Source organism: Peromyscus maniculatus, chromosome 22 (genome assembly GCF_049852395.1).
Source record: "Peromyscus maniculatus bairdii isolate BWxNUB_F1_BW_parent chromosome 22, HU_Pman_BW_mat_3.1, whole genome shotgun sequence".
Lineage (NCBI taxonomy): Eukaryota > Metazoa > Chordata > Mammalia > Rodentia > Cricetidae > Peromyscus > Peromyscus maniculatus.
The window spans coordinates 27796195-27811144 of NC_134873.1; the positions used below are offsets into that span (position 1 = coordinate 27796195).

Consider the following 14950-nt stretch of genomic DNA (forward strand, 5'->3'; position numbering starts at 1 on the left):
AGTACTCTGCTCTGGGCCGCCTGGCCAGCAAGTGAAGACTGAGAGTGCCAGCTCACAGCAGTTCCGAGCTCACACTCTTAACTAACTCCGGTGCTGTACGCCCTTCCATGTTTTTATGAACTGGCTTGCATCTCTGTGTTCATTCTTCATCACTAGTGGACCTCTGTTCTGTGCCCCACACTCCTTGTAGTAGCTTTTTACCATTGACACGAACGACGTAAGTTTATTGTGGCTGGACGTTTTAGAGACTTCCACTGATGGGGCCTTGGTTCTGTTGTGGCATCGCAGCTCATGACGGGGTCAGGTGATGTAAGAGGGTGCTTCCTTCCTGGCCTCCCCGAGAGGCAGGGAGAAAGGGGGCCAGAGAAGACATGGACTTGGTGTGAGTGTCCTCCAGAGTCCCCATGTCTGTGTAGGGTGGTGGGCTTCCAGGGATGTGCCCTCCTAATGTCCTTCTGCAAGGGAACACCCCACCTCCCAATACACTGCTGCCGGCAGCCAGCCGCTAACACTCGGGCCCGTGAGGACTTTCCAGATCCCAAGTGTAGCACCCTTGGTCTGCAGCACTAGTGTAGGCTAGCCTGGGCGTGAGAAAAACCACAGTCACACAAATGAGCACCTGGGGAGACCTAAAATAGGATGTCTGTGGCTTACCACATCACGATTCCGGGCCAGACCTGCTGTTGCTGCTGTGTCATTGGTGATCAAAGACTCTGTGGAATATGACTTCCGGAGGACCCACTGACTCCTGGTGGCTTTAGGAAGGGCAGAGAGGAACTGAAGTGGGAGGGAACTTGTCACAGGCTTACCCCAGAAAGTGACAACCACATGACCCGTCCTAGCTCAAAAGAAGATTGGAAATCGTTTTCTATGTGTCCAGAAATATGAACTCAGATACTGGTAAATGCTAATTGTGTCTACTGTATTGGCCATACTCTACTAATACTTGTCTTGGTTGTTTGGGTAAATTGTATAAAAGCAGCACTTGATCAGGGTTATGAACCCTGTACTTAGTGCATGCCTGTTCTCAGTGAGAAGTTGTATGTTTTAAAGTGGGGGATGAAGTGGGCACTAAAGCACAGTGTAAGGGAATAGGTTAGGCCGCTCATTTCAGAGTGATTGTATCTGTCTTGTGATTTTTCTTAAAATGCATTGATTTAAAAGCAATCTTCCAAAGCAGTGAAGGCCTTGGTGTTGAAAAAGATTCTCAAAGAAGTGCTTTTGAAAAAGAAATCTTCAGCAGTTATAGCAGTCTTCACTGTTATTATTAGAACTGACCTGCATTGAAATAAGTAATTGTGATTTAACCCAGCAAAGTTATACTTTTCAAAAAATGATACCAACTTACTGTTTTATGTGGCCCCGAACCTTAAGTCAGCTGCTATTTGCAGCTTGTCTTGTATTAGAGAGTCTGCTTTTTCCCTTCCATTTCTGATCCACCTGCCTGATTTCCCACTTATCTATTTTCTCTTCAGAAGCTAGGGAGGAGGCAGTTTATGTTAGCAGCCCCTTTTCCCAGCTCCAGAGTGTTAGGCCAAATGGAGCTTAACGACTGACGACAGAAGACATTCTCCTCAAGTTGGGTTACCTGTGTGTCCCATTACGCCAGTAAGACGGTTACTCTTATCTGCCCCTGAAAAGACTGAGGTGGGAATTCATTGCGGAAATGGACACATTACTTCATTTTGTAGGAACTTATTAGCTGTGTTTTTCTCTTACTTTTGTAACTTTTAGTTTTGTGTGGCATAAATCAAGCAGATCTTGGAAAAAAAATCTCATGATTCAAATCTGCCTAAAACAAACATGATGCTCATAGCTTATTTTCAGATGGTTCAATTAAAACATAAATTTCAAAAAAGCATTTGCATGTACAAAAACAAACCAATGTAGCAAGATGTCACTGACTGGTCCGCGCAGGTGAGAGGTTTGGGGCTTCATCATCTGATCACTCTGTCTTTCCAGTAGCCTGAAATTTGTTCAAATCAAAACTGAGCAAAGGGGAGAAACAGATGTGTGTGGAGGAGGGAAGGGAAGACCCAGTGGGCACTGTGAGTCTTTTGGTCCAGCAGCGTTGAGGGCGTCTATTCAAAGTGGCCCTGCAGAGGGGAATTCTCCGGGTGCTGCTGCAGGGCAGCAGACCTTTCTCCTTGGCTCCTTTGGGTTTGGCTTCCTTTTGAATTCTGTGTTGGAAAGTGCTCTGCTGTGTATAGTCCTTCTGCCTTAAGCCCAAGGGCCTGTGACACTGACTTCTCTTAAGAGAAAATTGCTTGTCCACTGATAAAGTAAGTGAGGGAAAACATTGAATTGCAGATTGAATGCCCTGCTGTATGATTGATTTTCTGAAACGCTGCAAATGTGTTTTGACTCCATTAGTAGCTTTCAAATGTGTCACGCAGCTAACCTTACGGTTGTCGCCGTTCCCACCTCAGACTCATTGGAAGTTATAATGTTTGTCCCTTTCATCCGGAGGTGGGAGCTGAGAGCTGCGCTTACCAAGTGTCCTCTCCCACAGGCTGGCAGGCTGTAAAACAGACTATGCAAAATTCAATATACGCATTGATCAACACTTCCAGATGAATGCTAGCGTCCTACATGGCTTTACTTATTAATTGCTCAACATTGAATGATTGCTACAAGTATTAGGAATATAAGAAAAACTAATGTAGCCATCTCTACAAATGAGTACAATAGAGTATAATAGTGCCCAGTTAGAATTCAATAACCAAGGCAGAGAGTAGGTGTAGGCCCTGGAGTTAGAAGGCTGGTACTAAAATTCCAGGCTCCCTCAAACCCCCCCCCCCTTTTTTTTTTTTTTTTTTTGCTACTTGTGTGATGAGGCTTTTGCCAGGATCCAATGAGACAGTCTCTTTGAAGGCAATGAGTAAGTTCCTATGACAATATACATGGTAATTATTGCTATTTGGAGTTTTAAGATCAAAATTTGGATAAAGAAGTATAAAAATGAACAAACGTCCACTGAAGGTTTGTTATTACTGCTGGTTCCCAGTGCATGTTATCCTGTGGAAACAATGCAGGCCCTTCCAGCATACTGTTTGCCTAAGAAGTCCTTTCTCTGAAAAGGGGGACGCAGTTGGAATCCTTCCCCGAGATTCTCCTGCCCGCCCAGCGCTGGCCTGTGTGTGGGTCTGCCCTGGTTGCTGCTGCCCAGCACCTTCTTCTCTGTCCTCCCCCTCCCCCTCCCGCTCCTTTTCCTCTCCATTCCCATAGAGTGACTGTGGGGGCAGGCTGAGCTTGAATTCACACATCTCTCTTCTCCCTGTTCCCTCCTCCCTTTAATATTTCATTCTTCTCTTTCCTTTATTTATTTATTTTTTTGTCAAATTTTCTTTTTAGTTACTGAGTTTAGAACTTAGGGCAATTAAAAAAAGTTTTCTACATCTTTAGATCCTTGTTGAAGCATATTGTTTTACTTAAGGCAGTATTTTTGTTTCCTTGTTTCTTGGTTATTTCCCCAATTGTAATCTACCCTTGTTTCCGTATGTGAATTTTGTCTTCTGATTTTCTTTTCTTAACTTTATAGAATTTGTTGTCACTGTGTCAGTCTTGTGATTTCTACGAGATATTCCTGAATCTTCCTTTTGTTCACTGTGATGGTTCCGAGTATAGTGAGTCCCTGTGTGGTCAGTAGGGTGAAGCTCAAATGCTCTGTAGATGTTGGTGGTGGGAAGGGTTATGGGCTCGGGGGCAGGGCTTCTCTCTTGTCTTGCAGCACACTGCATTTCCTTCTTTGTCTCTTCCACCTTTAACACTTCTATTAGCAAAAGATACTTCTCTCCGCTCGCATTGTTCTTGCCCAGAAGCCGTGTGCCTGTCGGGTCGCTCCTCCTAAGCAAGGGGCACTTCTGTCCTTTCCCTATAAGCCGCGCCTCAGTGAGATGGATGCTCTTCCAGTGTTCTCAGACAACACGTAGACCTGATAGTTTTGCATTATATTTAGATGGACCCTTGACTTCTTTGCTAGCTTTTCTTGGTTGTCCTTCTCGGGCCCTGCAGTACTTTTCCCATCTGCCTTGTTCACCAAGCAGGAGGAATGGACGTGACAAACTGGGATTTGATCATTTTTCTCTTTCTGTGTAAAGTTATTTTGAAAGTTATCTTCATCATCATCATCATCATCATCTGTTTTCAAGTAAAACCGCTTGTGTGGTTCTTATTTAGATTGGCTTCTTGTTGTCTTTGGAGGAAAGATTGGGAGACGTGTAGATAAGCCATCATTGATCTTCAGTTGTTCGGAAGCTATGGTAGCATAATTGTTAACTTTACCTGCATAGAGAGCACTTTTGCTTTGACATGTGTATGTATGTTTGTCTGTGTGAATTTATATGCACCATATGTGAGTAGGTACAGTGCCTGTGGAGGACTGAAGGTGTTACTACCCCTGGAACTGGAGTTGCAAGTGACTATGAGTTACTGTGTGGGTGCTGGGAACTGAACCTGGGTCCCTTGTAATAGCAGTAAGTACTCCTTTAACTGCTGAGCTACTTCTCTGGCCCCTTTGCCTGATACTGACTGTGCTGTCTAGGATGGCCTCAAAATCATGATAGTCCTGTGGTAGACTCCCAAATATTATAGGTGTGAGCCACTATATTTAGCTTCCATTTTTTAAATTACAGTATTGGAGTAAAATTCATATAGTACAAAATCAGTTGTTTTAAAGTGGACAGTTTAGTGATGGTGTAGACCTAGGAAAGAGTCGGTAGGTCATATGGTAATTTTATTTCAGTTTTGAGGATCTATTAAACTTTACCACGTGGCTGTACCATTTTATAATTCCCAAATAAGAAAATGGTGTTTCCAAATCCTCTACATTTTCAATGTAACACATTTTCCATTCCCAAAATTATAGTTATCTCTTGTTTTAAATACTGGTTTCTAAATGTTATTTTTTTCTCCTTGTACTCTGAAAGAATAGATTCAATTCCAAATGAATGAGGTTTCTATGGGAACTTTTGAATTTTTTCATAGTCATAGTAAGATAAGTGTCAACCTTAGCTTCAGCTAAGAACATGCTATGATTCTAATTTGCATATGCTGTATTAGACTTGTTATTTGCCTACTGAAGAAAGAAGTTGATTGTGGCATTATCTTAGACCTTACCACTTGGTAGATTCCCTCGCCCCATCAGAATGCCATCAAGATCCTTGGCACTCTTTGGTTTTACTTTCTGTTTGTTTATTTTTGAGGCAGGGTCTCATGATGTAGCCTTGGCTGGCTTGGAACTTGCTTTGTAGACTAGACTGGCCTCAAACTCATAATCAGCTTGCCTCTGCCTCCTGAGTGCTGGAATTAAAGGCTATCCATTTTTTTTTTTTAAGTTAATTTAACACTGTGCTCCGTGGGCCCTGGTAACCATGTTAAACTACACTCACCTTTCTATCACTCTGTACGTGGTAGGTTGTCTCTGTCATGCCTGTTCGTTTTCTTCACCCAGCCACATCCTCAGCCCCACTGGTCGGTTTCTTAACTATTTTAAAAATACTTGATGTGTGCTTTTCATTCCATGATAAAAGGACTTTAGAAAATGAAAAAACATTCCATGAATCCTTCTTTATACGATGTATCTTAATTTTGTAGGTGCCGAAGACACTGGGATTATTAAAGCTGCTAAGTGTCAAGTTTTACACTCGCCAGGGACAAGAACAGGTAATGTAGATTCGCTGAAGTTTGTTTCTCACATCCTTTCAGCAGAGTGCCTTAGGTCAAAGTTCAGTGAAGCGTGGGTTAGTCAGAGCTTTTGTCACTGTCACCAGATATCTGGCACAGCGAGAGGCCGAACAAGCTCATGGTTCCAGAAGTTTGAGTCCAGCAGGTTAACGGGAGCTGGTGGAGCCGGACTGTTGACTCAGCGCAGCTGGAAAACAGGCGGAGCAGCTCACCTCACAGTGGGGAGGAGGCCAGAGGAGCGGTATCAGAAAGAGGCGCAGCGTGCGGCCTCTCCGGGCCCCTTGCCTGGGACCCCGCTTCCTCCAGCCAGGCCCCACCTCCCACCTCCCACCTCTTCCCAGTATTTGATTCTGAAATTGAACCCATGAGTAGATTAGACCATTGAATGGTTGGAGCCCTCATGAGCTGGAACAGCCCGGCAGACACACTTGGAGCTGTGAGTGTCCCTCATCTGCCTGGTTGTCTGTCTGACCAAGAGGACAGTCAAGGGAACTATCATAAGCCTTGAACGATGTAGATCTTCTCCTGGGTGTATGCAATTGTGAGATGTTATAGAGCCATTTATGGAAAGTTTGTGCATTTTTAGTATGTATTAATCTTAAAAGTATAACAGAATATATCCAGTCCTCTTGGAGGATCAAGGTATAGTCTGAACAAACCATTCACCTAGAAGCCATATATCTTTACAGATTTCTTACTTCTAAAGTTGTATGAAGATTTTATTCTGACCCATAAGAGAGCTTTGTGTGTGTGTGAGATAAAATTAGGAAATTCCTTCTCAAATGTGAGGTTATTAATGACTCGGTAGGAAAAGAGCCATGATGATCTGTCTTGGTAAAAGAGGTGTCACTGCAGGGCACAGGCCTGGGCAGTGCCATTGACTATCAGTGGTCCACACAGCAGCTGCCTCTGAGCGAGGTGGGTGCATTGTCTGTCCTATCATGACTCTTACAGGAGGCTCCATCTGCGTGGGACATCAAATCACACTCCTGTCTCGGGAAGAGCCGAATGGCCTTATTTGTCTAGGTCCTTAGTTTCCTTACTAAATCATCAGGAAGAATGTAAGGAGAGTTCTGTTGCTATGTTAGTATCCGGCAGATTTTAAATTTGAATTAGGTCTTGCCATTGGCAAGTCATGGCACACTGGAGAGAGTGGCTGTCCTGTCTGTGGAGTTGAGCGGGAACAGTGCCCCTGTGTCTGCCGTCTCTTGTCTTTAATCCGCTGTGCATTTGCACTGTATTCTAGTTGGCATCCTCTTTAGTTGTTTCTGGACCTGTCTTCATTTTGCAGACAAAGAAACACATGTAAGACTAAATGACTTGGCTTCTGTCTTGAAGTTTGCTTGTCCTGATGCTGTGCTGCCCGTGTTGGTGTTTGCAGCACCATGCTACTGTTCAGGACACCACTTCCCCTTCTTCCTGAATCCCCTTTGTAGTCTCCATAATGATTTCCAAGTATTTGCTCTGTACCTGTAACTCGGGTTCTTCGGTTGTTGTTAACTAAGTCCTGTTGACTATGCATACAAAAGAGTGCGGAGTTTTAGGAGTCCTGTTTTTCAGTCTTTAAGACAGGCACAGTGTCAGTGCTGAGAACTAAAGGTGGTTAGTGCAGGCCTCTCCTCACGGCCCACAGTGTGATGGGATAGACCCAGAAGCAGGGCCAAGCAGGGCCAAGCATACTACTTCCAGCTGAAGTGCAGCAGAGGAAGCATCCAGCTTGGTTTGAATCTTGAGCCGAGGAAGTTCCCAGGTAGGGAAGGGAGGCCAGGTGTTCCGGTCTGGGGGTCCGGTGTGCACAGGTGTGAAGAGTGGCAGTGGTGCCGTTAGAACACACCGTTTGCTCCGGTAGCTAGAGGATCCACAAGCACTTGGCTTTGGCTTTCCATGTCATACTTTCCATGTCCTTATATTAGGACAATATAATTATAGCGGTATTTGGAATAAGACCTATCTAGGGATCGATGTTCTCGATTCTTCTCTGTGCCATCTCTGGCTCAGGTTAGAAATGTGTGTCAGCTGATTTGATTGAGCAGAGGAGGTGTGGGTCTGCATGGTTAGTGTAAAGAGACTGTTTCTCTGTATGGTCATACCACCGAGGAACTCCGCCATGGGTTGTCTCAGCCCATGCTAATGTTTATTCTCCTCAGGTGGCACTTGCTCTTTTTCATTCTGTCTGGATCCTCTGTGACTGAGCAAAGCAGAGAGAAGCAAGCAATTAATTTCATTGTATTTTGATTCTGCATTTCGACACACCGTCCCCAAATCCTTAACTTGTCTGGGCTTTTGAATTTAGTGTTCTAAACCCAGTGCTTTCCAGAAAATACCTGAATGTTGTATCTGCCCTCTTGTTTGTGCCTAGACATTTCTATTTATAGCCTGTGGAGTTTTAGGGCTGTAATTTCAGAGCTGTTGGCCCTCAGGGAGAACTTAAGGGTTTCCTCCTGTCATGAGCACAGTCTAAGTAGCAGGTTAGCAGGTGATTTCACATGACCTCATAGCAAGCTCTGTGACTGGCATGGTAATGTCTGTTTTCTTGATGAAGAAGTTGAAGCCTCAAAACAAGTGGCCTGCCCAGTACACTTCGCCAGATGTGATGTTGAGGTTTGTTCTTGGAAGGGCTTTGAAAGGTGTTATTTTCTACCACCTTTGGCTGTGAAGGAAACCCTTAGCTGGACAATTGAAGAACAGAAAGCAGGGCATGCTGTACTCAAGAGGAGTCGTGACCTCCAGTTAAACTGCATTATCGGAGAATGATCTACCTTACCACTTAAGTCTGACAGCAGTTACATTATCTTTTAAGATGTATTCTGAGGCAGGAGGGTTGTTAGGTGTTCAAGTCCCATCTTGGGCTACAGAGTAAGACCCTGTTTTGAAAATGAAAAAATAAACAAACCTTTCCTTTAGCTACTAATATTTTAAAGTGATCTGCCCTTTCCTGTGTAACTATATATAGCTACTATTTAGTTCATTTTTTCCCCCTGTATTCACTTGTCAGACTTTAAATCAGCAACTGTCATCTTCTAGACATTCAGTTAATGTGTGGTGGTAGTTGTTACTGCTCTCTTAATTCCCTCATGTTCACAGTGGTACCAATAATTAGTGTCTGAATTTTAACTCTTTTTGTTGGTATGTGTGCATGATGTATATATACTCTATGCATGTGTGCACGTGTCTGTGTATGCACATATTTGTGTGTGCAACTGTGCCTGTGGTCATTCCATGTTCATGTGTCAAGGTCAGAGGACAACAGTGGATGTCAGTCTTTGTCTCTGCATTGTTTTAAGAGAGGATCTCAACAGGGCGCTGGTGGCGCACGCCTTTAATCCCAGCACTCGGGAGGCAGAGGCAGGTGGATCTCTGTGAGTTCGAGGCCGGCCAGGTCTACAGAGTGAGTTCCAGGACAACCAGAATTGTTACACAGAGAAACCCTTTCTCGAAAAACCAAACAGAGAGGGGGGGGGAAGGGGGAGGGGGAGGGGGAGGAGAGGGAGAGAGGGAGAGGAAGAGAGGGAGAGGGAGAGGAAGAGAGGGAGAGGGAGAGGAAGAGAGGGAGAGGGAGAGATGGAGAGGAAGAGAGGGAGAGGAAGAGAGGGAGAGGGGGAGAGGGAGAGGGAGAGGGAGGAGGAAAGGGAGAGAGAGAGAGAGAGAGAGAGAGAGAGAGAGAGAGAGAGAGAGAGAGAGAGAGAGAGAAAGAGAGAGAATCTCTTTGTTATTCTCCACTGTGTATGCCAGGCTAGCTGGCCCCAGATCTTCGGACTCCATTCTTGGCTTCCCATCTTGCTGCAGGAGGCCTGGGTTTGCAGATGAGTTCTACCATGCCTGGTTTGTAGGTGGGTTCTGGGGTTCAGACTCAGTTCTTCCTGCTTGTGTGGACAGCACTGTGCCCCACTGAGCCGTCCCCCTAGCCTCCACATTCATTTAGACATAGTGGTTTAATGTGCCTAAATATCATATGGCTCCAAATGATCAGCTTTTGTTTGTGGTATATATGTCTTAAGACAGTAATAATAACTAGGATTAGTAATATTTATGAGTGGATTGGTTTGGAAATTTTTTTTTCCACAAGGTTTTTTTCTTCTTCATACTTTCATTGATTTTTTTCCTCATGTTGTTAACTAAGCTGTTGAGGATGGTTGTCTCAGTTTGAAAGGTCTCTCCCTTTCTCCTTCCCTCCCTCCCTTCTTTCTTTATTCTAATTATTCCCTAATTTCTTTATACACTAGACTAAAATATATAAACTTAAAAAAAAAACAAAAAAGCCAAACTCCTTGGAGTCAAATTGGTCTGTAGATGCCAAGCAAGGGTTGCATCCTTAAGATCTGGCAGGCTTCCCGAAGGCAGGGATTTGGGTTTATTTTGTTCACTGCTGACAGCAGAGTATAAAGACAGAACCCGGCTTGCAGTATTTATTGCTCAATATGTAATACTCAGTATTTGTGGAATGTTACAGGAGCTCCGCTTAGGAAATTACATTTAATTGGTTTGACATTTTTCTTTAAGAATATGTAGAAATTCAGGACATTTCGAATGCATTCATTAGAATCCAGTGCTTTTATTTTAGTATCGCTTATATAATTGAAAGGTGTAGGTAACGGAAACCACTCATGTTGATCCATAGAGGGGATGAGAACTGAAGAAAGTGAGACAGTTTAAACTAATCTCAGCGTCACACCCTATTTAACATCACAACGGTCCCTTGTCTTAAGGAAGATTGAAATTTTATTACAGTAGTTGAGAGAAGAAGGTACAAGTCCTGCTTTAAATACTGATGCCAGTAGCAGAAACCTTTAATTAGTGCTTTTAATTATGAAGAGATCCAGTGGACATTTGAGCTAATACTTTAGTGCAAGCGAGAAGGTACATGAACTTGAGTCAAGCCAACATGTGGTTTAATGACTTTGTGAAATAACTTTATTGGAATCCAATACCTTTTTAGTTAGTGACTCACTAGTTCTTATGGTAGTCACAGAATCTCAGTACCACCATCTCAGTCCCATTTTAGAAATAGTTTTTTCACCTTGGAAAAAAAAAATACCACATACCCTTTAACTGTTAGACCCAAGTGTGGGTGTATATTTCAAAGAATTCATAATCTATTAAAGCGTAACTGTAAAAATTATTGGGAAATCTTGGTAATTGATCTGGGAATACTTTTCTGGTGTTTGCACATTTGGTTCTGGAGTTGACTATAAACTGCAACACCTTAAAGTAGGCAAGAACCTTGCCAAAGCAGCAGCATTGTCCTGCATGCTGCGGCACATGGTCTCGATGTGAGATTGGCAGAGGCCTCAGCTGTTTGTGATGACTTAGAACATGCAAACTTGCCAAGTCTGTTTGAGTTCTGAACGTCCGCCCTTTCTGTCAGCAAGTCTTTTGCACTCACCACAGTGTTCCCGTACAGGATGGAATCTTCAAGATGAGCCTTTCTCCAGATGGGAGCCTCCTTGCAGCAATCCACTTCTCAGGGAAGCTGAGCATCTGGGCCATTCCATCCCTGAAGCAACAAGGTGTCTGGAGTCAAGATGAGCAGGTGTGTCCTCTATTAGGGTCACTCTTGAGGGTGCAGTGTGATGAGCAGGTGTGATCTCTGTTAGGCTCACTCTTGAGGGTGCAGTGTGATGAGCAGGTGTGACCTTTGTTAGGGTCACTCTTGAGGGTGCAGTGTGATGAGCAGGTGTGACCTTTGTTAGGGTCACTCTTGAGGGTGCAGTGTGATGAGCAGGTGTGACCTCTATTAGGGTCACCCTTGAGGGTAAGGCTGACAATAGTAATTTCATTTTATTGGTGTTTTTCTGAACTACACAGCTGTTATTTATCCTCATCTTTCCAAACCCATCCTAGTCTTAACTAATAGTATCACCTGATAAGGACAAATAATGCACAGAATGATTCTGTGCATCAGTTTTAACTTGAAACGTGGTACACTCTACATACCAAGTAGGTTCTGTCAAACTCTTTGTTTTCCTCTTTAATGCTCCACAGATGTAGAATGGAGATAGTAAAATTCCACCAAAACCCAGTTTTGAACAAGCATTTGGATAGTTTAATGCTAAAAGGATTCCTTTTCTTTCTGGAATCTTGTAGCCCCTGCTCTACTCTTACTTAGGGTCTGAGGGCAGTTACCTTCTGTCCTTGCAAAGGCAGTAGAACTGACATGGAGAAAGATGAGACTTTTTATCTTTCAGTTCCTTGAGATAACAAGTTTTAAGACGTAGATGAATTTGTTCTTTTACCAGGTAGACTCAGCCGTTTTAATTTATATTCATAATGGAAATATAAATTAAAGTTATAATTTAAATTTATAAAAGGAAAGTCAGATGTACTCATGGGGAGTATTATGTATTATGACAGAGTAGAGATTTACTATTATTATTCTTTAAAATTTGTTTTTAGATGTATTTTATTTTATGTGTATGAGGTTTTTTTTAACTGCACGTATGGATGTGCACTGTGTACATGCTTGGTGCCCACAGAGGGTAACGAGGGCATTTGGATTTCTTGGAACTGGAATTAAGGATGGTTGTGAACCACCACCACGTGGGTGATGGGACCCAAACCCAGGTCCTCTGTGAGATTAACAGGTGCTCTTAACTGCTGAGCCATGTCTTCAGCCCCTGATGATTTTTATTTTTGCGATAGAGTCTTCCTGTGTAGCCTTGGCTGGCCTGGTGCACACAGGATAGAGCAGGCTGGACTGGACCCTGCAGTGATGGCCCTGCCTGTTTCCTCATGCTAAGATTGCAGGCGTGAGCCACCACTCTGACTCTTCTGCTTTCCTTTTTATCGTTTCAGTATGCAACTTCCGGAAGCTTTCCCACCACTCCTGCTGCCCATCCCTTCAATTTAGTGTGGGGTCCACATGTCCCCCATCCTCCTTTTGGCCCACTCCGTGCGGAGAGATGATTCCGAGTCTAAAACCTAGGAGACCTGTAACAGGGCACATTGTTTCTGTCTGTCCTGAACCCATCGCTCGGTAGAGCTTTCCTCTTACAAGGCCTCAGTACTTCACATGTCTGTGTCAGACACAGAGCCTCCACTAGGTTGCTGTGAAATGACTGGCAGTGGGAGTTATAGCCTAATCTGATTGACACTTAAATCCCATTGTTTCTGTTTCTTGAGGCCCAATACAAAGTTTCTACTTTGCATTATTCAGAGAATCCCCAAATGCAGCGTGTTTTCCCTGGCTATCTATGTGTGGTTGTAAAAGGCTTGGTGTTGAAGAATATTATTTTAAGGTGTGTTAGTTTTGTTCATGTTGCATTTGTTTAACTCTGTGAGGTGGTGTTACTGTGCCTGTCTAAAACACCTCATTGTCAAAGAACTGAACGGCCACTAGTGAGGCAGGAGAGAGAACCAGGTGAGACTGGCAGGCAGAGAGGATATACAGGAGAAATCTGGGAGAAAGGAAAGAAAGGAAGTAGCCAGAGAAGGAGGAGGACTCCAGGGAGCCAACCAGAAAGCCACAGAGTAAGAGTATGAATAAGAGTTAAGATTTACAGAAGTAAGAGAACGGGAAAAACCCAGAGGCAAATGTAGATGGGCTAAGTTAAGAAAAACTGGCAAGAAACAAGCCAATCTGAGGCTGGGCATTTATAATTAAGAATAATAGTTCGTGTGTGCTTTATTTGGGAGCTGGGTGGTGGGCCCCCCAAAAGAGCAAAAACAAACAACAGCTTGGCTTCTTTCATTTGGGAGGCTCATGATTGCTCCATATTTGGGAAGTATCTTTTTAAATGGTGAGGTTTTGAACAGTGAGGGAACCCCAGCTTTCTGTCTCCTTACATTATATTCTTTCACTTAATGTAAATATTGACCAGCTCACGAAGGACTCTTAATGTGCCATCTAGAATCTCAAACATACAGTGCATGCACTATTAGTGGTAGAACTGATTCATGTGCTTCTGATGTGTGCCGATATTCTGAAGGCCTCCTTTGCCTCTTGTTTTCCTATGGCATGTGCTCATTGCCAGTGAACGCCTCCCAGATTCTTCTTAAGTTTTAATAGTGAGGCTATTAAAATTTAAAATTTGCTTAAAAACCTTGAAATCTGGGAATGGGCAAGTGTATTTATCTTTGCAACTTTAAATACGTTGTTAAGTAAAATAATGGGGCAGGAAAGATGAGTTTTTCAAAATGGGAGAGGAGTTGAGGCTAGGAGTTTGTGTCAACCAAGCAAGTCTTTAGACCACAGGTGCTCCAAGCATCTCTAAGGCAGTGGGGTGGCAGCTGCCACACCTTGATGGTTGGATATTCACTCCGATGGCTCTGACTCAGTGCTCCCCTTGGGAGTCTGTCGCAGTCCAGCTCTGACCTGTTGAAGGGTTCTTGTGGGGAGGAGAGAGGAATGAGGAAATGATAGATAGAAAGAGATGATAAGAAAGACAGAGACATAGGATAGCTTCGGAAGGGCTCTGAGTCAATACTTAGCTGACCCAAGGATTTTTATAAGGGACGAGGCAAGAAGACCTCCCCCTTTCAAGATCAAAGCATGGCATACAGCCAAGTATAGACCCTTCAAAACACCTGGTAACCACGCTCTTGGCCCAATCATCCCATGATGCAGCCCTGGTCAAGATTCTCTGACCTTCAGTAAGGTCTCACTAGGAAGCCTCTATGGGTTACCATATTCCCCAAACAATCCTCCATTGAGTGTGTGTGTCTCCAGTCTGTGTTAACCAGAGGCCTCCATACTCTGATGGGTGTTGTGTCTGTTAGTAAGAGTTTACATGTGTATCCATGCCAGTTTGTTCTCATGCATTTTGTGTCTGTTTTAACAGTTTGCATTTGTTTAGTTATGGGCCGGTTTCTTCTCAGGTGTGTTGTATCTGTTATTAACAGTTTGCACATGCCAGTTTCTTGTGCTTTGGTAAGATGGTTTCCATTGAACACCTAAGTAAACCAGAAATAATAGATCTTGTGTTTACACAACTGAAAACCAGGACCCGTTTGCGATCACAGTGGGCATTGTATATGTTGTAGTGTCTTTTGCTGAGGGACAGGGTTTTGCCACAGTTACTGAGCCCAATCCTGCATCAGTTGCCAGCCCACTGATGCTTAAAGACACTGTTTCCTCCCTTTGTATTTCAGGGCTCAGCTTCAAAGAGTAATTTTGGTTCAAATTTGGAAACAGTGAAATAATTCACTTGCTTATTTATTTGTTTGTTTCCTTTCATTAAAATCCTGCTGTCAAAATGTAGAGCCCCCTGCTTTCCTGTCCTCTTGAGTCTGGTCAGTCCACACTTCTGCTCCTTGTACTCCTCTACCT

At 43.6% G+C, this 14950-nt stretch overlaps 1 protein-coding gene across 8 annotated transcripts in view; it reads left to right on the top strand.

Moving 5' to 3' along the window:
- Positions 1-14950, top strand: part of Nbas (NBAS subunit of NRZ tethering complex) — a 289617-nt gene that overhangs the window by 38268 nt on the left and 236399 nt on the right. For all 8 annotated transcript variants that reach the window (XM_015995503.3, XM_042267446.2, XM_015995506.3 and 5 more), the window contains exons 11-12: positions 5596-5664; positions 11087-11215. In XM_015995503.3, coding sequence (XP_015850989.2) covers positions 5596-5664; positions 11087-11215 — 198 coding nt within the window. The remainder of the gene's footprint in view (positions 1-5595; positions 5665-11086; positions 11216-14950) is intronic.